The following is a 25942-nucleotide window of genomic DNA, read 5'->3' as shown; positions in this document are numbered from 1 at the left end:
CAAGTTATTCTTTCTATCATACAATATAAACGGTCTAGGGCCTGGATAATACACACACGCAGGGCTTTCAAGCAGGTGGCTGTGGAAATTGAATCACATTGAAAAACGGTGACTTTCTCGGGCTTTCATTGTTTCATTGCCTCGTGGTGAGAACGGAATCCAGCTGCTTGTTGGAAAGCACCCCTCAGGATTTACTGCAATTACTTTAAAAAACCTTCACAATCATACAATTAGGCCTACGCTTTTTCTTTCAATTATTTGGGCCTGTAAATCGCTACAGATTGACACGCGGCACTTAATAGCTTTCTCTTGTATTGAAAAGCAATTTACTCTGCCAGTCCAGCGCCACCTCCCATACAAAAACTCACACAAATGTTTCCTCGCATCAATTTTACCTCTCATCATTCGGAGAACTTTGCGTTCAGAATTTTAATTTTGTATCCAGTCAACAGAATACACAACGAGAGCCAGTCACACAATAACTACCTTGTAAGAAAAGGCATGGGTTCTTTTACTCGGTGAATCTAATTGTTCAGGGACATGTCCTATGAATTGTGTCAGAAAGGAGGCAGTCTTAATGGCTGAAAGTGAAATCCCCTCACATTCACTGCTTGGGCTAGCCACACCTTCAACAAGATGCATCCGACAGGCTTCTGTTCTCAGAGACAGGTGTTCCAGAGCGGATCAAAGCCCGGCGCCTTCTCTGAATGCGAGCAGACTGCCAGCCTCAGCAAACAGAGATGGACCGCGTAGCTCCATTCAGATGCTAATACTGCGTGTGATTTAACATGGGCTTCACTGACACAGAATAACACACCATTCCGCCTGACTTTATCCGTTTGCGATTCTTTCAATTCCGCTGTTAGATCTAGAAACAAACTAAAGCTCATTTCATGAATGTTGCCCCTATATAGGTCTTAGGAAGGAAGATTACAATAATCTGACCGGATGGTTGTATCCTCTGCCTTATTCACAGAATTCCCTGAATGGCATATGTCACGTTTCAAGAGCCAGTGTCACATGGACCTGTTTAGAAATGAGGAGGCAATACATTAGTGTTGGGAGACATTGCTTTCTTTTTTTCCTTTCCAATTTCGCATTTCTTTCTCTGATATCCCCAAAATAATTGTTGCGTGCACAGTTGCAGACAAAAACATGCTCACATATAGGCATGTCCTCACATATGGGCACACACGTGCACATATCCGCACACTCTTTCAGATTAGTTTAATCTATCTCCTGTTCAGATTCATAGTCTGTCTTCCCTCTCCGCCATCCAACGCCTGGGGAATCATCCCGATGCAAGTCTGTCAGTTGGATGGGAGCTTATTACGGACACACGCTCACACAGACGCAAGCACACACACAAAGCTGTAATTTGTGCTACATAGTCTCTACAGTGCTAAACACTCCTGTAAAGGAAGTTTCAGCTTCAGTGGAAACAGCAGGGAGATGTGGGAGATCGGTGCTCCAGAATGTAGGTTGTAGCTGGATTTCTTATAGAGGTCATATACTTTAAATAGCTTCATCTGCAATAAGAATAGTAAACGCTGGTTTGTCCCAAAACCACCAGAAATCATTCTTCCTACAACTACAGTCAAAATGGATGAACTGTACACTGCTGACAGCAAATTCCCCAATAAGGGCAAAAAAGTAAAAGGGCAAGAAATTGGTGCTCTAGGACTTATTCAATATTTTTAAAGTTCATGTTTCGAAAATCAAATATAGCTCTAATAGTGATGGATTTCCAGCAAAATTGCATCAGAGCTCAGCCTTGGTCTACTTGCGCATGCACATTTACATTGGACATTCAGCGCTGTATGGCTAAACAGAGCCAGGACTGCCTAGTGTGACCACACTGCCCTCTGGGCCACAATGAGCGCACGTGGCCCTTTTCACTGTGTTTATAAATGCATTTAATAAAGCGGGATTCTTGGGCTGCAGTCAATGTGGCTGCGGGTGCTGAGCTTCTGAATGTCAGCCCTGACTCCCAGTGCAGTCCTGGTAACAGATTGAGCCCTCAGACGAAGCTGTGAGGAGCAGCTGGCTCTGCTCCCCCCGCCACCTCTTTACACACTCATACACACACATACACGCACACACTCACACGCACACACAGGTCATACATGCATACATTTGTTCACTTGCACACATGCATGTGACCTTGCATGCCCGCACACACAAACACACACACACACACATAGTGTTTTCAGCTATTTGTAGCCGTATGGTCACCAACAGCATTTACTGTCTCTGTTAATCTCTTCCAGGTTTGCTGACCCATACCTCGCTGTCACCATTTTACATTTTACAAAAGTTTTACGAATCACTACGGGGAAAAAAAGTGCTTGCCATGGGCTGTCTGCTGACTCAAACTGTCAAAGTATCATAAGCTCGTTAATATACAGTATTCTGGAGCTGACCTTCGGGCATAAAAACAACGTATGCTGTATTCAGAAGCTTTAATTAGTTTGCCTCTTAGTATTAAGAGGGGAAAAAATAATAGAGATGCGAGACTGCAGGTGTTTCTCTTGTACCTGCAATGTTATTTAGACTGTCTGAGGAATGCAGCGAGGAGAGAAGGTGTGACTTTGCGTTAATTTGCCATCTGTGGGCAGGTGGGATCGGAAGTGCAGAGCGTGGTGAGGACAGACGAGAGGGAGGGGAAGCTCGCCAGAGCCCGGGAAGAGCCAGGTGGGCTGGCCCTAAATGAGCCTTCTTTCCCCCCGGCCAGAGGAGTGTCCTGGTGGGACTCCTTCCTCAATCCAAGAGCTGGCTGAGAGGCAGCCATAATAGGGCTCTCCATCATTTGCCTCACTGTGAAACTTTCCAAGTTATGGAAAGCCTGGCCACACCAAATTTTTTAAAGAAACATGCATTTCAAATAACGTGTGAGGTTCTTCAAATGTCACCGGTTTATCTATAAACTGTTTAGTTATGTTTCTGGAAAGCAGACACAACTCATAGAAGCATAACAGCTCAGACTATCTCAAGAAAGATTTTGCCCTCAAAAAAAATTTTGCAAGGAAAGATTGGAGCTTGAGGCATAGGAAATGGATCTGTACACTGACTTTCAAGATAATGTTTTAGAAAGATTACAGTTTAAAACATTGGAACATCATGTCTTGCTCGGCTGACAAGTAAAAGTACGCACACGTGTATATATTATTGAGGATGAAGATAATGCCATGTTGTTAAGAGCATGAGCGTTGTAGCCCACATAAATTATTTGTATATTTAACTACATCTTCATTAGTGATTTTTGCCTAATCTGAGGAGCAAGGTTTTACACATGTCACGGTCTGGGTAGTTGTGTTGTCATCTGCAGACAAATGAAAAACCAATGTTTTTGGGTGAATTCATTGTTCAATTTACCATTTTCCTTTTGAAATCATTGTATGCCACATTCAAACTGACTCTTGAAAGGTGTTTGGTAAGGTAATACTTTTCCAGGTTTTCTCACACTGGTATAAATGACTATGTTATTTATTTATTTTTCTTTCTTCTGGGAAATGTCCACTGTCCACTGTGATGGCACGAAGCAAAATAATGCTTGGGTGAAGGATAACTGGAACTGGTCACTCCTTGATCCCATTTTACCACAAGATTCAAACCCATTTGTCTGACATGAGTGTTGGCTTTTTATTATTTTACTTATATTTTTCATCAGTTCCTCCCCCGAATTTAGACCGCTCAATCACAACTTGCAAGCCTGTCCTATCGCTCCAACCTCAATACAGGATCAGTCTGAGACAGGAAGTGCAGCTGCTTACATTCGCACTGCAATTTGCCAGCTGAGCTGCCACAGCTACTTCACAGAAGGACTGTGCCTCTGGGGAAATTTTTCTTTCCAAATTTTCAAAATTTTCTAAAGAGCATAGAGCTCCTTCAGCTCTGGAAGCTGTGAAAATGTGTTTCTCCATAATCATTTTGCGATTAATCATTTTATGACTAAGATAAGATGGCAGAGTGACATTCTGTCACGTTCGCACCTAACGTGAGTCGCTGTGTATATTTATTTGTATAATGTTCACAGTATGCATTTGCACTGCACATGATGTCAACTGATTTTTTATTTAGAGGATTAGACCAGGGTTTTCCCTGGCTCAAAACAGGGCTTAGGTGGTGACTTTGAGTGACAGCGACTGTGGTCGGGCTGGCTTTACTGCTAGTATCAAGTTGATGCGTTGTCTCCCCATATTTAGCTACATTTAGAATGTAATAGAGACCACCACAATGCATTGAGATGTAGGCTACAAAAAATGAAAAATTAAACGCGTGACAAAAGTAAGAAATAAGAACAATTCAACAATTTAAATATTGAAGTGTTACATATTGCAAGTGCCAGAATTGTGGGGGGGGGGGGGGGGGGGGGGGGGGGTGTTATAGAGTAGCCTATCCTGAAGGATTTACATAATGTAAGGGAGTCATTCTACAGGTATAATGGTATCTGGAATTGTAATATGTCTTCAAATGCATTTCATTTTTGTCACTCAAAACTTAAGGCACAATATTAATTAAACTTTCAACTTAATAAATCCACACAAATGCCCGCTGTCTGTTTTTAAATTATTTTTTAAACATTCACTCAAGGAATTGCAGCATCCATTGCTGCATGTAACTGCTGTAACTGGTACCTTAAACAACATTTATTCGCAAAAACCATTCACGCAGATTTCAGATATTTTCATATAATTATGTCCAATTACATCACGTACTGATATATATTCATATACGTTAACAGTCAGCAGATGTGGCACAAATAAACAGACGATTGACCTACCACCAAAATTTAGGAAGGTGGGCTGTTTTTGTTGAAAACCACGTTAATAGTGGACGCCTGAGTGGCAATCGTGGTCATTGGCACTTTCTGTCTGTTTAATTCTTACATGCAATTAAGCAGATTCCACTGTAGTAAATTTAGCATGCCTGAGGCTGCTAGTAAACTTAAAAGCAGTCAAAACTTTAAAAACTTGAAATGTGGTATCATTCAGGACCAAATTGAACCAATAAATGCACAAACCATTTCTAATCATTTTTAGATTTGATTAGTTTGTTTGTTAATGCACAATTTCTCCTGCAGGCAGCTTGAAAAACACTTAGGCGACCCACTTTTCACACATTTCAAAGCAGGAAAAACCCTGTAGACAACCCCAGCCTTGGTGTGATGATACTTTGAATCTTTGGTATTGCTGTACAACTACCATTAGAACAGCCTCTGGTCCCCTGCCTGACCTTCTGCTGCTCTTGGCTCTGTTATCCCACAATTCATACCCATAATTGATACATATGGCCACCCTGACTACTGCTGTAATGGGCCAGTAAGAGAGTTTTTGTTATTTCAGCAAGTTAAGGCAATGATTCAGAAATGCACCTGGCTTATAATTATAAGGGTATGATCTACAAGTTACAGACAAGAGCTACGGGGGTGAATTGTGTAATAAAAAACCACAATATAAAAATATGCTGAGATATAGAATCTCTTCATATCGTGGTAAAGCTAATGCATAGCCGATCAATAACAGGAATTCTTTCTCTGCTGACCGAAGTAGAGAGAAGAGTGGGGTACCACAGATGCTTTTGCTCCCCTATAACTGTCCTACATTTGTAACAATTATAGTAGTACCAGCGAAGATGATGTAATCACATTCCACCCTGGCCCTTCTGGCTGCATGCCTCTGCCCTGTACCTTAGCAACTGTCTCAGGTCTCCGAGCAACAGGCATCTTACTGTTCATACTCTGCTCAGCAACATCTTTGCAAGCTCTGGTTTAGGCCACATAGTACAGCACTTATTCTTAGAGGATGGTAGTGCTGCTGCTGATGTCCATTAGAAAAACTTTTCTACAATATTCTGGGGGATAGGCCAAATTACTAGGATTAGGCCAATTCACTGTGCATTAGGCAAAAGCACTATAGTTGCACAGAAGTAAAAGAACAATTTATGCTTTTGGCTCAGTACGAAATGCACAGTACAGTCAACGGGGATCTCCTCCAGCTCCAGTGGGGCCTGTTCAAAGCGGACATTATCACGTGTAATAATTTATATTCAAAAAACCAAACTGACGCTATGAAAGCTGAACTAAATTGACTCATCTGATTTCATTTCAGGAGATTAATAAATACTAGATAGAATTTCTCTTAACAATCCACTGGTGGGAACGCCAATAAATGACCTCAGCGGGCTTTAAATTGCCTTTATAAAGTACTCAGCACACTGGAGGGATGCTGACTGCATCACATATTCCGGCTGTCTCCTCAATGTGGTGCTGGACTTGCACAGTGCCAAGGTCAGTACTCACACTGCTCAGCTTGACCTCACTCTTGCTCCTTTTAGAGAACTGGCTGGTCAGGTGGTACAGCACAGTCCGTCCCCGCCTTCTGGCTTCTGTGAAGTGAGAGCTACTTGTCTTCCTGCTCGGCCTCTTGTCATCTGGAATAGAGATTGGTTGTGACCACCCTTACAAGAAAATCACATGTAAAATTTGCATTTTCACATGTGAAAATCACAATGTGAATTTAACATTTTCACATGTGAATTAAAATATTCACATATGAAAAGAAAATGTCACATGAACTGGACATTTTCATGTTATTGGCTTTCTTCGTATTTTCTTCAAAATTCCCACATGCGAAAACAAAACGTGACATGAAATCATGTGAAATTCCACATTTTCACGTGAATGGCTTTTTCAAATGTGAACTACAATTTTCACATGCGGAAAGCAAACATGTGACTTGAAATAGCATATATTACCTTATCCCACTCTCTATAATAGTGGAATTATGTTTATAGTTCACATGTGCACTCTTCACATGTTGGGTGTTAACATGTGCTTTTTGGACACGTGTTGTTTTTGAACATGTGATTTTTTTGTATGGGCAGGTCAACTGGTCCATCCAAGGAAGCTGCAGCACACTGTGTACATTTGGGCCGTCTTCTGCTATACCTTCTTTCCTGCCGTTGTGGTGGCTCTTGCCGTATGTATCGGTGATGTCCTTGAAGGAGAAAAGAAACAGCACCATTTCGCCCTTCTCGTTTTTGATGGGCACGATGTCCAGGAGACACCAGAAAGATGTCCCTGAAATGACAACAAAAAAACTGTTATATATGTTGCAATTCTCCCCAACAATATACTTCTAAATGTACACATAAATACATTTACAGCACAGCAGTTTTTTCATAAGCCTTTGCAAGAAAAACTTTGGGTTTTGGTGGTGAACACAACATTGAACTGATTTATTTATAACATACTTTCCTTCAGGAGGAAGGGAATATTCTACTCAATAAATGTAAGAATAGATAGAGCTTCTTTCTTTCTCTATTTTACACAACATGGCTTTTGTAAACTAAAAAGTTTTTTTTTTTTAAAGCCTGGACATAAACTCTCTCTTGCTCATTACTGTTTGTTAAAAAGAGATATTTCTCTTTCTCAGAAGGTCAATCCTGTTCAATTCGGAGGGTCTCTGATGACCAAACAACCTATTTATTTTAGCAAAACAACTTAGTTGGAATAAATGCACATTAAAATAATTGGTTGGGTCCAAAAACTCTTTTTTATTTTAGTAATTTCTTTGCTTTTTGGTTCTTTGGTATTTCATGTGAGTTGTGTCAGTCTGAATTTTTCAATTCACTTTCAGAGGAACTTCAGTGCTTATTGTCCAGACATCCTTGCATTTGTTTGATCAGGAAACATCAGTTATGAGTCCAATGTTAGCAGATTGACCGATGCTGTAACTTTTCAATGATGGAACCTTGTTTAGCTAACTAGGCTCACTCCTACCTTAAGGGATTTCATGTGGTAATTATGATAACCTCAATATGCCCCAATCACATTGCAATTTTCACATAAACTCTAGTCTGCAAGAATCCTCTGAGATTGTTTCTTCAGGCATTAACACTAGAAAATACTTATATACGAGTGACCAAATGGATTATGTAACTATGTAACTGCATGCAATATTTTAAAGACAAACAATAGAATGCAATGCTAAAAACATTATTCAAATAAATCATTTGAAATGTTTTGAGTACCAATACACAATGAGCAACTGAACAGAATGTGTATTTAAGCAGCTTTGGTGTTTTTTCCTTACACTTACCAAATGCATATTTTAAAGCTCACACACTTGCAATACAGTTGTAGCTACACACTGCTACCCATCATTTCCTCAAATTCACCTCAGTACTACCTGAATTTGGGCAGTTTTGTTATGCATATTCTTTGTTCAACTAAATGCAGAGAAATATCATGACCCCAGGCAATTCTCTAAATATCTTATATGGCTCTACAACAAAGTTTGTCACAATACACATCTCTGTCAGTTAACAAATGCAACTTGAAGAGAAAAAGGATTATTGTTTGAAATGGATTTCTCAGAAATATTTCTGTGAATATCATTATTATTCAAGGCAAAAATATTTGCTCGTATGTTATGGCCTATACACTTCAAAACACATTAATTCTGCACTATAATAAGAGGGATGGGCAGTATGTCAAATGTATGTATGTGAAATATGCATTAACATGTATGGGTTTTATATGCAATGCGGGTTGCTTAACACTTCTTGTATGGTTTGTACCTCTGTGTAAAGCTCCTGCAAAGTAACCTATACCTCCACAATTTTGATTGTAGTTTATAGAAAATGTATTCTTTTAAGAATTTAACTCTTTTTAGTCATTTAATCAAAGCAATTTGTGGGTAACAGAGGTTGTGCCTCTTAAAGCAGGGCAATTGTCCAAAAGCATAGGATGCTATTCGACAAAATAGACTACAATGCTTGACAGAAAGTAAGCAGATGGTGATGTAAGCAGAAATCATCCTACATTATTGCACCTTCTTAGAAAGTGACTCAAGAAAACTCTGTATGCATTACTTGCCAAATTGGATTGACAGTCAAACAACCTCTGTAACAACCTTTGTATCGCAATTATGTGTCATTTAGTTAAAACTCTGCTAATTATCCAATCGCCAATCAACATCAAGCAAAGGTTTTGCTGTGCTGTGTTCCCTTTGTAATCACTTGTCTAGTAAGGATTGTGATCAAAACCAACACCTGTGAGTTGAAATAAAATTGTTACTGTGGAGCAATCTATTGTTACTGTGGAGCATACAAGAAAAGTAAGTAAATTGTGATGAAACACGTTGTGCATTAGTAGCTCCAATCAGCCAATTGGAAAGCATGCCAGGTATACAATGATTTAAACTTCGAGTTCACTAATGGTGCGTCAAGTGTATTTTTGAACATTGAAAAAGTTTGTGCTAGCCCAGCTTGTGTTAAAAGGATGTCAGCTAACCATCAAGTTAGCATAACTAGCTCACTATGAATGTAGTATAATGAAATGTGATGACATACACAGACATGTAGCCTGGGCCATATAGCCTGTGCATGAAGAGAGAAACTGGTGGATAGCTTAAAATATTGTTTGGTGTGATGCACATCCTTTAGATTGAATCTCCTAATACAATCCCAGACAACCTGTCAAAACAATGTGTTTGTATCTGTCCTGTGTACACTTGCCATTTTACAGTACTCAATTTCAGTTCCAAAGTTTAATGTTTGAGTGCTATTACAACTAACCTTACCAAGTGTAGACACAGTTCAGTATGAGTATATACTGTATGTATATTATCAGCAATGTCATTCATGGAAGTAATATATTCAGCTTATTTGGTCATCAGAGGCATTCATATTTCTATGACTTTTCAAAATTGTGATGTACCAGGCTCTGGGTTTGATATTCTCTGGTTCAGAAATAAAGCATCTGATTTCTAATACAAAAGAAATTACATAATGCGAAGGAACAATATGACAATATATATCCATTTTCACATTTTGAGAGGAATTGCACCTTAATTGTCACACGTGATAATCCATACAACAAGCCCAGCACACTGTGTCATAGAACCATTAGAATCATCATGCAGCAGTCATTACACAAGCAGCCATGATGTTATCATGGGTCCAAATAACATTCTTTGCTTAGTGGAAATCCAGGAACGCATTGCTGGCATTGATTGTGGCTGATTCATTAGTGATCCTGTCAGAACAGCTCGGCAGGTAGGGAATGCACAATATGCACCGGCCCTGGTTTGAACTTCTGGCAGCTCATTAAAAACTTGTCAGATGAATATAACTCCCTAGCCCATGTCTCCCCTGCAGACCTCGCATACTTCACCATGTTCTCAAGTGCGCACGCTATTACTATTTTACAAGTGCTTGTCTACAGGGGAGAAGAGGGTCGATTAAGAGGTTGAGGGTCAGTTAAGATAGTCCAGTTTATCAAGTTTTACTACGTCCCCTCTGATTTCAGTACCTCGCCATCAAATCAACCGGCTACAGATTAAGCCACGCAAAAAAGGCAAAGGGAAAGAGTAAACGCTTCACAATGTTCAAAATGTTAATGCCGGAGGGAGCAGACCCCCATCAACAATGTACCATTAGTTCTTTAAGGAGAGCAGCATGTACTAGTTTTACTTGTCTCAGACTATTTTCTTTCCCTCATGACATTCATCAACTCCTGAAAGCATTCCTAAAGACTCAAAAAGCCTGTTTTGTAAGTTAGTTAAAAAAGTAAATTAAAAACATTATTTTTAAGAAGAATCCAGAGGATGCACCCAAGGTCAAAACCACTGGCAAGATCATACTGTACATGGTAACCAACCAAAGGTTAATTCCCCTGGAATGGATTGCCTCACCGTTTTTCTTGTAGAACTTCACCTCAGCCTGGTACTCTTCTCGCCCTTCCAGCGCTTTCTCCATCTGCATGGCTACGTGCTCACTGGTCTCCGCCCCATACAGGAAGCGACAGCTGCAGTTCTTCTGCATGACCTCAGTGCGCACAAAGCCTGTGAGCTCGCAGAAGCCATCTGAGCAATACACGATAGGGTACCCACGATGCCCCTGTGCATTTCCCAGCAGGAAGTTGCTGTCTGTGGAAGGCAAAAGGACAACGAGAAATCAGTTCCCTACTAAAATAGCTTTATTCATATTTTAGGAACTTACAGCCATTCTACTGGAAATAATCTTACTTTTGCCCTGGCCCTGAACAGATGTAACACTACAGTCTATATACTAATGTTTAATAAATCATTAATTCATAGATTATAAACTATTTACAACATTTTATTGATGGAGAGGGATGTCAAACACAGTGTCTAAGTTTTGTGATTTCTCTCAGAAAACAAAGTGTGTGGACTCTAGACAATCAGCAACTTGAATAAATCATTTAAGTGCTGTAACATCAAACACCAGCAGTCACAGTGGCCCCTAAGCACTGGGGTCTGTCAGCCCTGTTTCAGGTCAACATGAGCATATCAGTGTGGTCAGGGCCACCGATAGGATGGGACAACTGGAACACTTTGCCCCAGGCCCAGGTCCGAGGGGAGCTCGGCTACCGGGAGTAACTACTTTTAATTTGTTACAAAATACATGGTGAGGGCCCTACCAATATATTTTGCATATTGTATATTTGGGATCCAAGAATTTATAGCTGAAGCCCTGAGTGTGGTGTTAAGATATCCAAGGGTGACAGACAAATTAACGCATTTATAAATCTACTAGCTATGGAGGAAACATAAGCAATATCTATTATAATATCATTCTGTAATGATTGCTTTATTGCATTCAGAATGTCAATGATAAAAATTCTGACATGTACATCAGCTGTATAATTTTCACTTTGTGTATTGGGTACACAAATTCATGTCTCAAGTCTCTCCATAAAATATTAATAAGAAGCATATATGAGGATGTTTGTGTAGTTTTCATTGTGGTAATTAGCATGCCATTGTTACAGTGCTCATGTGTATTTCCATTGGTTGTGCCCAAAATTAAATTTCCAGCATTTCTTTCACAGTTCAAGTCAATTGTGACAGCACTGAACACGAGGCTAAACAATAAGTATTCCAAAATGTACAATTTTAATGTTGTCATGGTTATTGTCAGTCGATAATAAAATCACACTTAACAGGCAAGATATTTCCAAATCAGTCCTCTCTCCCCTTCCTCTCTCACTCTCACTAGCTAATTCAATTTTGAAAAATTAAAAATCAAATCACAAAGCTCCACCACCTCAAGCTCATCTTGAGTCGTGCTCACTGAATTATTATTCTTTTTGGGTGTGTGTGTGGGTGGGGGGTGGGGGGGAGGGGGGTTTGGGGGTGTAAGACAGACAGAAAGAGAGAGAGAGAGAGAAAGAGAGAGAGAGACTGTGTGAACATACATTGTTGAGACTAGTGTGGGTACCGTTTGTGTGCGGAAAAAAACATGACTGGATTTATTCTTTCCTTTCAAGCTCAGTAGACAAATTTCTGTTTGTTTTCGAATGGAAGATGTTCAAATTGTCTGTGAAATACAATGGGAAGGCATCTCATTTGGTTGCATTCATTCAGTTGAGAGGTAATTGAAGCTCCTCCTTGTGCTTGGCTGCTCTATGTCTCATGGTTGCAAACAATGTGAACAGACAATTACAAACTGAGTTTGCTTTTGAAAATGGTAATGCCAGACCCCATTAGTGCTTGCCATTTGTTTACCAAATGAAGCCACAAACATCAACTACCCCTACAAAGCTAGCTTTTAGTTTGATGTTAATCCTCTATAGCGCATTGTAGGAAAATCCACTTGAAGTGATTGTTGCAAATGTTTTTGTCAATATACATACATTCTGCATGATTGCAGCAATTCTGCCATCAACATACGAATGAAATCATCCATGTACAACCAAGTACAAGAGATTTCACTTTTCTTACAGCAAATACCCTACCTTCACCTGCCATTCACAATTTTTGAGGTGAGCGAAGTCATTATGCAGGGACTACAGGTCTAATGTGGTTTCTCTCCTAACCCCATATCAACTATGCCCAGGTGCAATTAACAGGTATATAATGGGACATATCATACAACAGTCCATACCTGATAAAATTTCTTGCTTACTGCACAGCCATGGAACAAAACATGGAATGGGAGAAAATCCAAGTTCCGTATTTTATAAATCCACGGGAAACCTGGCAATGGGGCAAAAATAACTTGGCATGTCTCTTTAACAGCAGCTGTCGGATAAGGAGACGAGGTGGGGAGATCTACAGCTAATGCAATGACCTCCAAATGTCAGGACAGCAGGCTACAGTCTATATATCCAGGACAGCGAAGGCCAGAAAACTGCCCGGTCAGTAAGTTTGTATATGGGAGACCTGGGAAATTTAAGGTCTGCTAGATGATGACTCGCAATGTATAACACACAGCCTAACACCCATGCATATTTTGTCTTGCAGCATTCACACACATGAACAGGCAATCTGAAGCTTCACACATACTTGCATACTCATCTTGCATAAGCCATTCCCCAGGGTGCAGAATCATGGATATGCTGCATTTTCAAGACACCTATATTTAGCCCTCCTGGTTCTAAATGGCTAGGCCTGGTTCTAAATGATGCAAAGAGCTGCCCGGCTGGTCCTAATTGACAGAACTGTCCCCGCATGATCTGCCCTATATCACCTGTTCCTTTCCAATCATCCGTGCAAGGCACTCCATTCAGTCCAAAATCCACAGAGTCCAAGATGCCATTTTCACATCCAGTAGGAGACTGCTGTAATAGGCACCCCATTTAACTTAAATTTAATAGTCTCTCCTTGGGTATCTCCAACCTTGAAATCCACAACGGAATGGTAACATTACCACTATTACAAAATGCTTCTTCTTTACTTACAGGCAAAGAAGAACTCCACTCTTTTCTCATGCAGTGCTGAGATATACCAAACAAATATAATTCATTTTAGCCCCTTCATGCAAACCCCCTAGTGGCCAGGATGGCGGCATCCTGAGAGTGCTCAACTCAGACATTCAGTGCTCCTGAAACCAAGCTATGAAATAACAAACTCTGTAAATGACACCATTGTCAAGTAGGTTGACCATGTTCATTGAACATTTATTTAACCAGGAAACCGTCACTGAGATTTAAAAACTCTTTTTCAAGAGTGCCCTGGCCAAGACAGGCAGCAGTACATATAACATGTTTGCAGATGGACAATATAAAACAAGTTATAGACAATAAAGATTATAGACGATAAGGCAAAAAAACAGGCAAAAGAAAATCACAGTAGCAAAAATTAGAAAGCCATCATTCTAGTACAAGATCACACAGAAGCAAGTTTACACAAAACATCAACAGCCTGTTGTACCTGCCTCCAAATCCCTCACCCTAGACTTAAAAGCTCCTGGTAAGACCTGCTCCTGGAGATTTAAAACCTTCTGCAACATATTCAAAGCGAACGGAGCAGCATACATAAAAGCTCCTTTTCCCAATTCTGTGCAGGCTTTGGGGGACGGAAAGGAAGAATAGTTGCTGGGAGCGTAAACAATAATGTCCTACACTTTTCTTTTGAGGTGCATTTGTTGTTGTCCTTTGGTTTTTGGAAGATTTTACTAATGTTGCCAACTCCTCAGCATGCCTAAAGCAAAAAAAAAAGCATTTTCACCATGCTGGCATGGATTTGGAGAATGGGTCAGAAGAGGAGGAGGAAGCATAAAGTCTAGTGAGCTAATAATGCTCAGCGTAATTGTACTGGGGCTAACTAACAGATGTTAGTATAGGGCCATTACTAGTATACCTTGGGCAGTAGCTTATAGTGGCCTGCTTTGTTCATATCACCCACAATTAAATTCAGTGTTTTTCAAGAGGTTTGTGCTATTCTTTAATGTAGGCATTTCACATACTGTAGTATAAGCAGACATAGTGGTTCAGTCATGTGTTATATTTCATGCACTGGTTTACAGTGAAACTAGAACATCGACAACATTTTTCTGCTGGTGGAATATTTTTTTTATTGTAATCTTACTCTAAATAATGTGGGTTATCTCCATGGGCTGTACTGTCAATTAGGACATGGGAAATAATACAAATTTACTGTTTGCTGATATGTGCTAGATGAATGTGAAATTTCCCTTGGAGTGATCATAAATAGTAACATTTGTTTTACTCTACATACAGTAGAGTACAGAACAAAATATAAAAAAAAGGTGTCACAATACCTTTGCATTATTTTTCAAAGAGATTTCAATACTACATCTTAAACCATCAAATTGATATACTTCGTAATGGACAAAAAGCATTTTATTCATTTTATGAGAGGTTTTTGGATAGGTTTTTGGTGTCTAGATATCTTAGACCCATATACCCATGAAAAGATGGAAAAGTGAGTTTCATGAGTCACGATGGTTGATTTGTAGTGAAATACATAATTATGTTATGATGTACAGCAACGCACAATTTAGCCATTTTGGATAGATTTGAAGACACCAGGGACACTGCTTACTTTTTGCTTTGTATGTCTTTAGTAGTTCAGCATATCACCCTTGCACACGTGATCAAGGATTTTATAATCCAGGAAACGTGGCTCTCAGTATTTCATTTCAGATTAAAGGAGAACAATTTAATCTGTGCATTTTCGCCAAGTGTGGCACTTTTTTCCCACCTAAAATATGAATATAAACTAATCTAAGTTACTATTGTAAATGGCACAAGTGCCTTGCTTCATTTGAGCCATTTTCTGTGGTGTTCACATATGGAGTTATAAAACCATAAATAGAACACTGCCTAAATGAATGGCCAGATTTGGCATCTGCATGAAGGGGTTAATATATGGCACTGTGCACCAGGATAAAGAAGCCCACTGCATGATTCCAGAGTTGGATGTGAGGAGGATCCCAAATGAAGCAACTGAGAAGAGAGGCAGCAATTAGTGCTCAAGACTCTGCGATAGATGAATAAAGGCATATTTCTTTGATTAAAGGAAAAAATAGTCTGGATACTGGGGTATTAAACAGAGCAGATGGACGTTGAAATCCCAGGAGCTTGCTTCCTCAACCAGTGAATGGGCAAGAAGTACACAACAAAGGAAAATCGGAGATTGCAAAATCATTGACCGAATGCTTTAATTGGTCGTCTCCAACAGGATGTAATCTGGTGGGGATTTGAGAGCAGTGTCAGCCAGCAAGAGAGACGGGAGATTTGAGCGGCAACAAACAGCCGCTTAGGAACTCGGTTGCATAAGAAAGCGCAGCCGGCGAATCCATTACCTTGACAACAGTCAGGGAGTGTCATTTTCTGCTTCTGGCAGGCTGTCTGCTTGACACCCTGAACTGCGAGAGCTGTTGGCTCACATAGCATTTACTCAACTAGAAATCTCACCTGTGACTGCTTTCAATAATCCAGCAGCAGTATTGTGAAATCCAGTCTAATAAACACAGAAGTCTAAGAAAGACTCCGCTGTCCTTCGTAGTTTGGGGACTAAGCCCCAGGATAAGCAGCCAAGCTGCCTGAGATCTTCCATCTCAATCCTTTGGATCAGTTTTCAGGCTTGATGAGTCCAATTAACCATGTGTTAAGGGCTTACATGATCTAGCATTATAGGTGGACTCATCCTGTTTGATTCATTTTGGGAGAGGTGAATGAGAGGACAGTGAGGACAACAACACTTCCTAAACCCCTCAATGGATGGAACTATTACGTATTCCCATGATCCAGTAATTTCAAACAGTCACATAAGATTTTTATTCGTATCAGTCAATGAATTCGGAGCTCTCACTTTTTTTCAACAAGTTAAACTGCCTTATCTATTCAGTACCTGTGGTTAAACTATTTGAGGATATGTGGCTTAGGTAAATAAATAAAACTAATAATATAAAAAAATAGTAAAATGAGTATGTGACCTCATTTAAACTGTGATGAAGATATTTTTGTGGGGAAATATCAATATGGCTTAGGCATACACCCATTACGCCTCATATAGTCTCGCATAGCCAGACCTATCTCCACACTTTGTTTCAGTGCTGTGTCAGCAATTGTAGAAAGGTCTGGCTCAAGCCATTATCATTCTGGGTATAGGGGAAAAAAACGCTCTGGGTTGTTTGTATTTCTTTAAACCAATCACAATCGCCTTGGGCGGCGCTAAGCCCAGGATGCAGCGACGGTGCCCTTGAAAATGGTAACACACAGATAGCGGAAGGGAAGGAGAATTTCGACTGAAATAGTCGGCCAATGGCAGGCTTATACCCACAGTCTATATCCTGTGAGTCAGACTACACCTCTCAAAAAATATAACTTGTTTCTTTAAACCAATCACAATCGTCTTGGGCGGCACTAAGCCCAGGATGCAGCGACGGTGCCCTTGAAAACGGTAACACGCAGATAGCGGAAGGGAAGGAGAATTCCGACTGAAATAGTCGGCCAATGGCAGGCTTATACCCACAGTCTATATCCTGTGAGTCAGACTACGCCTCTCAAAAAATATAACTTGTCAAAAGCACCGATTTCTGTCACTGATTTAAAAACCGAGAAATCCTGATTTAAAAACATAAGCAAACGACCAGGATTCATCTGAAGGCCATTACGCAGTTCAACTATTTACATTTTTCTTGCGGGAATATGGACCGGGCTCATTTCAGCAGCAACAATTGAGCCCTGGGGACTGATAAGCAGATAAATGGCAGCTGCTGATTGTTTGTGGTGGAGCTGGTGTCACACTAATAAATGCCACACTGAGAGGATGCTTCACCCTAAAGGCCTATGGAGCAATCTTCCAGCCTACTTCATTCAGAACCACAAGGATTACAGTGCTGACAGTGGGATATTTGCCAAGTGCACTCTTCTTGTGGTTCTTTGAATAAACAGTCACTCTTCGTGAGTAAATATTGAAACTGGGGGCTGTGATAATGTTCAAACTGTTCATTCTCTGTTAATTACTACAGTTTGTCAGAAATACTGAGTGGCTGTTCATATCATTCTCTCTTCTTTAGAAAAAATTATATCTAAGACATCATAAATATGTTATGTGACAATATCACTTGGAGAGTAACACCATAGAGGAAATACTAACTGACGGTAAGCACCATTATTATTGCATATAATGTAGTATTCTACAACACTACTATTCCTGAGATCCCTCACTGTAAAAATACAATGATGATCTATGTTCCATTACCCAGGTATATTACAATCTCAATATCACTCTTTAAGTCATGTTATTGCTAGTAAACAGTTTATAATTACATTACATTACATTACATTACAGGCATTTAGCAGACGCTCTTATCCAGAGCGACTTACACAACTTTTTACATAGCATTTTTACATTGTATCCATTTATACAGCTGGATATATATACTGAAGCAATGCAGGTTAAGTACCTTGCTCAAGGGTACAACGGCAGTGTCCTTACCCGGGAATCGAACCGGCGACCTTTCGGTTATAAGCCCAGTTCCTTACCCACTGTGCCACACCCCATCCTCATAATTCTGTGCTTCTTACATACTTTTGTTAATATTAAAGACTTGTAATATCAGGTGCATGAAATAAACAAAACCAAGGTGGTAAATATGGCCTTACACTTGTATCTGATATTATTGCATGTCTTCACTCAATAATAAATAGCTGTTTCTTGAGTAACTTAATGTTTATGTCTAATCTATTAGCCTTAGTTCGGGAGTATGTTTTAAGTCACATTCCTGGTTCACATATGATGATAACCCGAGACACATGCTTTTAATAACTGATACAACAGTTAAAAACCTATTATTGCCTCATATAGTTTGAGAGATGTGTTCTCTTGTTTTGAATATTATAGACAGAGCCCTAATAATTTGTTCCAATTTCTTGGAACTACGAGTTGTGTAACAGTAGAGATAAAATGTTGGAGGAAAAACTTTTAACACCACCGGCTGTAATTTAATTTGGCCTCGCTACAAGTTTTACCTCATTTATTCCTTGTTCCTTTAGCTTTTGCTGCCCAGGGGCTTAGCATCTTGGCACGTACTCTATACAGCAACCCCACATCTGTCGCCCAATTGGGTCACAAAGCAGGGAGGCTATAAATCAGGGTTTAATAATATCTCAGTGTCTCCAATTCTGTTTATTAGCTGTCTGCTGTACTGTACTATGAGTCTGATCATCCTCAAGCAACCCTTTCAACTGTCATCTACCATACACCTAGTCTTACCAATAAAGAACACACAAGCACATATTCCAAAAATAACCGCATATCTATATTTTCATATTTACAATTGAACCTGTGCAGTGCTGGGATTACTGCATTACTGTTTCCCTTGTTTCCGGGTTGGGCTAAGTGGCTGAATCCATGCTGACTGAACATCAGAGCCAGGCTTTGAATGGGAGTCATCTATCAGAAATCTGATGGCAATCAGAGAAACACTCATACAGAGCCAGCATCCTAAAATGGCAAAATAAATAAATAAGTCAATAAATAAGTAAAATTTATTCTGTAAAAACCTTGTTTTTCCAACCTGAAAGTGTATGTCGTCCACCAGACACAGAGCACACATATGATTTTGCAATACTTATTTCTTGGCTATAATCCTCTTATAGATCATGCTTAGACCTTTGCATCTATGACATATATTTTAATTACACATCTGCAGCACACACAAGTAATCTGCTGAAGGCTGGTGCTGCACTAATGCTGACTTGTTCTCCAGATGTTAAGGCATCATAGATTCCTATGGATTGGGCAAGGGGGCTGATGGTGATATCCATGTCTCAACATTCAAAGCAACATCACGCAACCTGCTTCTTTGATGTGAGCCGATTAAATCCAAAAGGACATGAATACGTTGAGCAATGAATCATGTCCTTGATGGCTGTCTTTTATATGCAGATACGTTCAGTTTGGGTATTGCCTTCCTTTACAGATTTAGAAACATCACTGTCGCGTATGTTTGCAGACTACATGCTCACCTCCTACGTTGACTCAGTGCAGAAAATAAAATGATAGTCACCATCACTTTGGTAAATTCTCTGTCCCCATGACAACCAAGAAATATATTTAACCAATGCTATAATTAGACAGATTGCAAGAAAGCACACGGAATAGTGCCCAGTCATAAAAAAAATGCATTTGTGTGTAGCTACCATAATTATATAAAAATGTGGGGAAACATGGTGAGTGAAAGTGATGCCGAAAGGACATCATTTAGGATGGCGAAACCCTTTCCAACTATATGCAGCCCTTTTGACTAAGGAGATCCACACAGCCATTATCTAATGAGCCCTGCTTCTGTACTTAAATACTGCATGTCTTTTGCTCCATTTAAACCTTTTTTCTTGTTTGTGTCTCTCTATTGGGGGCTTGCTTTAATGTGGTGTGGTGTGAAAAGGTTACTTGAAAAAACAGATAAATGAAGGTGATAAATATAAAAGTGTGAACTAAAATCCATCCATGACTTGGCTCTCCCAAAATATATTCACCAACACAGTTATGCAACCCTCATTAAAGTACGCTTCCATGATTAACCCTTTCAGGCAGTAATTCTAAATGATAATACATGAAGAACCTATTATATTCATCCCTTCAAAGAATAACATTGTGTAAGTAGCCTCTAGAAAAATATGGGCTTTTATTTTGTATGCATTCAGCCCTCCGCTGATATGCATACAAAATATAGTCTCTGTTTCAAGCCACAAGTCAAACAAGCAATTAAATAATTGTGGAAACCATCAATTAATCATTATAATATCACTCAATAAGGTACATGAGTAGAATGACAATGCAAAGTTTATGTTGGTCACATGTTGTTAAGTGTATTATACAATGCAGCAATTTTTTAATGTTCACAAGTTTACATTTAAAAATGAGTGGTCTTTCAGGGGATGCAGTATTGATTTAAAGCAGTTTTAAAAATTGTAAGGAAAAAATGTAAAATAGGCAATAAATAAAAGCTCACACACAATTCACACATTCAAGTAAAGAAAAACCCCAAAGCTCTAAATCTCTAAACTGTTCTACTGTTTCTTCTTTCATGGAATGTTCATATTTTTAAAACTTCCCGAAAGAAGGTACATTGCTCTCGGCATCAACAGAAATAGTAATGACAATCGCCTTCTGGCCTTCCATCCTTTGAATCATGTGGGAGGTTTGCTACATTCTGATTGCAAACTTGTTTTGGGTAAAAATGCTGATTGCCTTCAGAAATTTATGGGCTAGTTGAATGAACTGTGTTTTCTGTTTCAGTTGGTCAAGGCAGAACTATTATACAAGGATTTCTGCTACTTTGTTGAATTGATTGAATTGAAGACATCGATTGTTTATTTTTTTGTCTGTGCAGTGAATCTGTTCTGCCAGTATCTAATATGCACTCATCATCAACTGCTTGAGTTTATAGTATGATGAATTCTGCCTTCTAAAACCACTGGATAAAGTCAGACTGATTCTCGTCAAATTGAACAAAGAGAGCGCCATTTCTTAAAATGCAACGTCTTCCAACAATGCTCGAAGCCCCTGGGGGTAAATGCTCTCACATCCATGTACATCCATATTTCACTTTGTTGGCACCTACACAGAAGAGTGTCACATAATCTTTTTAGCATTAAAGAACACTCAGGGCTCTATTTTTCTGGCCGACGCATGGCGTGTTGCGAGCTGTAGCCCTGGAAAAGTGGTATTTTCATTGTGGCTTGTGATGCACTAGAACCTTTAGGTAATTTCCTGACTCGCCTTGCACCAAAGTAGGAGGAGCTGGTGGGGGTTGTCAGTCAAGACTGAGCCATGGACCACAATTCTAGTGCAGCTTATTGCAATTTTTTGGTCAGCATGGTCTGCACTTTGCACTATCGCCACCCGCCTGCTCAGACTAGGCGTAAAGCGCAAAATCACAACCCAGTGTAGGGCAGAATGTTAATTTTGGGGCTTTCCCATGCAATGAGTGCATGATCACAGACTATTCAAAAGTCAATCAACTTTTTTGTGGATCATATGCTGTCCAATTTTACTTTGATATAAATCCCATAAGCAAAAATAAAATGCATACTTTCAATTTATTATCCATTGTGTTTTTCTTTTTTATCAGTTTAATTCCCATATTTATTTAGGTTTTTATTGGATTATGGGTGTTCATATACTGAACATTGGTCTCAGGGGTACTGTATTCCATACTTTTACTTACACCCATTGGTAATGAGAAGAATGACAATAAACGCAACTTGAACTTTTAATTAAAATTATGTGTCTGTAGTGTATGTACACCATGATGCACCAAGTAAAAAATTAATGTGAATATAAAAAAGTTATCTTCATAAAATGCTTAACAAATGACCAATTAGGCAGGTTACACCTCCATATGTATCAGTATCAGGCATAATATAAAAATGGTGGAAGATTTGCCAAATTCCTCAGGACAAGGATTAGTCTGTTTGATAAGACAGAAAAAGGTGCGATTTCTTTGGTCATACATTATTCTTGATTTCAATTTGCAAGAATAATGGAGTACATAATTACCGGCCACAGGTGCAGAATTTATAAAACCTGGATTTTTAAGCATTGGCATACCTTCTGTGACCTGACTGAGGAGGAGTGCCAAAAAATGCTGCATCCATTCCATGCAGTGCTGCAGAAGGTCTGTGGAATATTTGCAGATGACAACAAGGGCAACACGGAAGGTTCCTGAATGCTCCCAATTGCACTCAAAGTACTGTAACAGTGGTCCTTGCCTTTCTAACCACTGATTTATTCCAGCTTACTATGAGTTTGGTGGCTATTGTGAGCCAGAGTAATGTCGATTCAGCTATTCATGCAGTTTGTTCAACTCTAATCCAACATGCCAGTTTCCTTCATCCTCTGATTGCCAGCTCAAAACTAAGCTAGAATGTCGGAGCAAATGTGGATTTCCCAGGGTTATGGGTACCATCAATTGCAGACATGTACAACTGCGTGCTCCTTCTACCCAAGCACACACCTGTGTAAATCGAAAGGGGGTCCGCTCCATTAACATTCAGCTAATCTGTGATGCCAATTACCTAGTGACACAGGAGGAAAGTATCAAGATGATTGTGGCCTGCCCCTGTTATACCTGCGGTGTCAACAATGCATATATGTACAGCACTTGTGCAAGGTGGGCATAAACTTGGCACTTGTATTCAGTCTCATATACCCAGTTAGTTATCTCTAACTCAATTGCATTGCCTGCTCCAACTGGCTAGCTCCTATATGGCAAACAAAGCAGGTGTGTTGCTGAAGTGTCTGTTTCTTTTGGACAATCTATAATTTTTTGCTTGAACTGGCTTCACATTGGCCCTGCGATAGATTGGCGGCCTGTCCAGGGTTTATTCCTGCCTCTCACCCAATGCATGCTGGGATAGGCTCCAGCAACCCCTGCAACCCTGCTCAGGATAAGTGGGTATAGATAATGGATGGATGGATGGATGGCTTCACATTGTACCATGTTGGTCTGGCATTCACTATGGGTTAGCTGGTTAGATGGCGTAACCTAACTATCGGGATAGAAACATGTTAAAATACTGCTTCTAATCTCATAGAAAAGAAATGGACTCTTCACTGTGAGCTACAGAACTGTAAATAGTAGTCGAGGCTATGCTTTGCACATCTCATTATGATTATTAACATTCTGGTCTCAAAAAATAAACGGTTGGATTTTACTTTTAAAAATTATGGACAGCAGCACGCAATATTATTAGGTATCGGCCAATGTGTACTCATTAAGCACTTGGTACAAGTTTAATTTGCAATTTTAGACCTTATGTTGAGAAATAAAGGCATTATTAGAGGGGCAGTGTACATTTTTTAGTGATACCAATGCAAATAGATGTCTGGATGGCAGTAGTAGACCATGGAAATTGACAGTATGCCTGGGTGCTTTGCACCGTGGTCCTAAAGGGAATGAAAAGAGGTCAATTGATTAGTTATGAGTGAATTCAGCTGCAATACACCCACTGATAATATATTCATCATAATCTGGCCCATTGTCGACACGCCACACTCTTTGAGCTGTGCACTCCTTGCCTCTAGTCATGAAAATACCAACATTCAGCAGCCACGCCCACTGTATCAATACCGCACTGTTGACTGCACTCATGCGCCCTGCTACATTGATTCAGGAAAAGAAATCTTATTGTTGAGCATCACGATTGTGCATGTTTAGAATATATAAGAAATATTTTTCCCAACAGACAGTACGTAAGTTTGTGTTCTTCCATCTTCATTTGATATTTCTCATATATGCGCTTTTCCCACATTCAGAAGAGTATGCATTTCTCAGTCATGGGGGAAGGAAAAGAAATTAGGATTTAATTTATTTATTGTGGTAAGAGGAATCCTTCACTCCTAAACTCCTCCAGCATCAGGTTTTTGCAGCTTAGCTTTTAATCCTGTCCTGACCATCTGTATTTCTCCTGGGCCCTGAGTGAGGAAATGTTTGCTCTGCTTTTTGGGTTGAGGGGGAAAAAGGGATGAACCTGTGGGCGGACATTAGCCTTGGTATGGAGGCAGTCACTGGCTAATGGCTTGCCGTGCACCATTTTGAAGTGCAAGTTTGTTTCCCTTTGTGTTACAGTATCTCCCTCACGTTCCACAATGATTGCTCAGGCTTGGAGAACAAATCCTGTTCAGCGAAAGTGGCTGGGTCTGCTAAGCTAAAGGGGCTAAAAGCACAACTATTGTGAATCTGGTGACTCAAGGTACAGTTTTTTTTTGTTTCGACTTTTTAAACAACATCGCATTCTTATACATGCACAATATGTAATGATGGAAATATTTTTCTGAAAAAGTAAAAAAGTAAGGCCTGTAGGAAGCTGTGTGATACTGGGGGTACTCTGTCGCGCAAGGTTGTTTTTCCCCCTCAGACCTTCATGAACAGAAAGTTTGTTTCCTAGCTAGAGTGGCCAGACTGGCCACATGACATATTTATGGCTCACTCCTGTAGTTCGGACCGCAAAAATCTGCCCATTGCTTTCTTTTCTGCTGTTAGCCTTCCATAAGGTTTCACACCACAGCTCCGTTTGTGCTAGCAGTTTCCGAGCTTAAGAGCATTCGATGTAAGTTCTCTCATGTGGAAAATGTAATGATATAAGCTAAAGCTAAGGCTTGCTACTGGAACTACTTTTGTGTATCCTAATATCACCGACCACCACCACCTGCATTCATGCCCCTCTGACCTTCTATAGTAGTAAATTTAATGCTATGCTTTTTTCATAGTAAATAAATAATTCTTAAAAATCAGGGTCTTTACTGGCTCAACACCTTACATACTTGTGTAGCCTGATACATTATGCAGATAAAACTATTCTGAAGATGAAAATGGTCACAAAGTATTCCGCTCTCTTTTGCTTGATTTTCTTCTGCTTAACCCCTTAGCGCACATGCCAAATCTGGCCAATCCTTGCCCATTTAAGGGGTACCCTATTTAAAGCTTTATAACTCCAAATGTGAAATTACTTTATATTAAATTTTGGAAGAAATAAAGTGCCACAAATGCAATTGTCTAGGAAAAAAATCTAAAATGAATTTGCTCTTTTTTTAGTTTGCAATGAAATACTGGGAGATTGCATATATTAGCAGGTTAAAGTATACATGTCCTGGATCAAAAACTTCTACAAGTTCATAAAATCTAAGGGTGGATATGTAGAACTACTAAAGATCTATGAAGCAAAAACTAAGCAGTGTACCCAGTGTCTCCAAATATACCCAAAATGTCTAAATTATGCATTGCTGTAAATCACAACATATTCATGTATTTCACTACAAATCAACTGTTTTTACTCAAGAAACTCACTGTTGCATCATTTTCAAGTGGGAATTACAAGCTTTCTGTCAGTACAGTGGTCTAAAATAGCTAGGGGTCCAGAAACATCCAAAATCTCCCCGAAAAGTAATATAATGCTTTTTGTCCATTGTAAAGCATATAAATGAGCCGCTTATGAACGTTTAAGGGTTTAACATTTATATCAGATTTAAACATAATGCAAAAATATTGTCACACAATGCTGTACAGTACCTAAATGTGTAACAATTAACTGTATGTATTTCTTTACTCTGTACTCTCGTATGTTTATGGGGATGGGACAATATGAAAACAATTTTCAACAGCCCACCATATTTTGGCAATGTTCCAACACTGTGGTCATCACTGTTGCATT

At 39.5% G+C, this 25942-nt stretch overlaps 1 protein-coding gene across 1 annotated transcript in view; it reads right to left on the bottom strand.

Annotated features, from left to right (window-relative positions):
• The window catches only part of kcnh4a (potassium voltage-gated channel, subfamily H (eag-related), member 4a), a 70830-nt gene that overhangs the window by 26043 nt on the left and 18845 nt on the right, over positions 1-25942 (bottom strand). The window contains exons 2-4 of the mRNA XM_035406784.1: positions 10701-10934; positions 6950-7081; positions 6302-6432 (exon numbers count right to left, since the gene is read on the bottom strand). Coding sequence (XP_035262675.1) covers positions 6302-6432; positions 6950-7081; positions 10701-10934 — 497 coding nt within the window. The remainder of the gene's footprint in view (positions 1-6301; positions 6433-6949; positions 7082-10700; positions 10935-25942) is intronic.

The sequence above is a fragment of the Anguilla anguilla genome, chromosome 2 (assembly GCF_013347855.1).
Source record: "Anguilla anguilla isolate fAngAng1 chromosome 2, fAngAng1.pri, whole genome shotgun sequence".
Lineage (NCBI taxonomy): Eukaryota > Metazoa > Chordata > Actinopteri > Anguilliformes > Anguillidae > Anguilla > Anguilla anguilla.
Note: the sequence above shows the minus strand (reverse complement) of the source record. Positions and strands in the feature narration are given on the sequence as shown.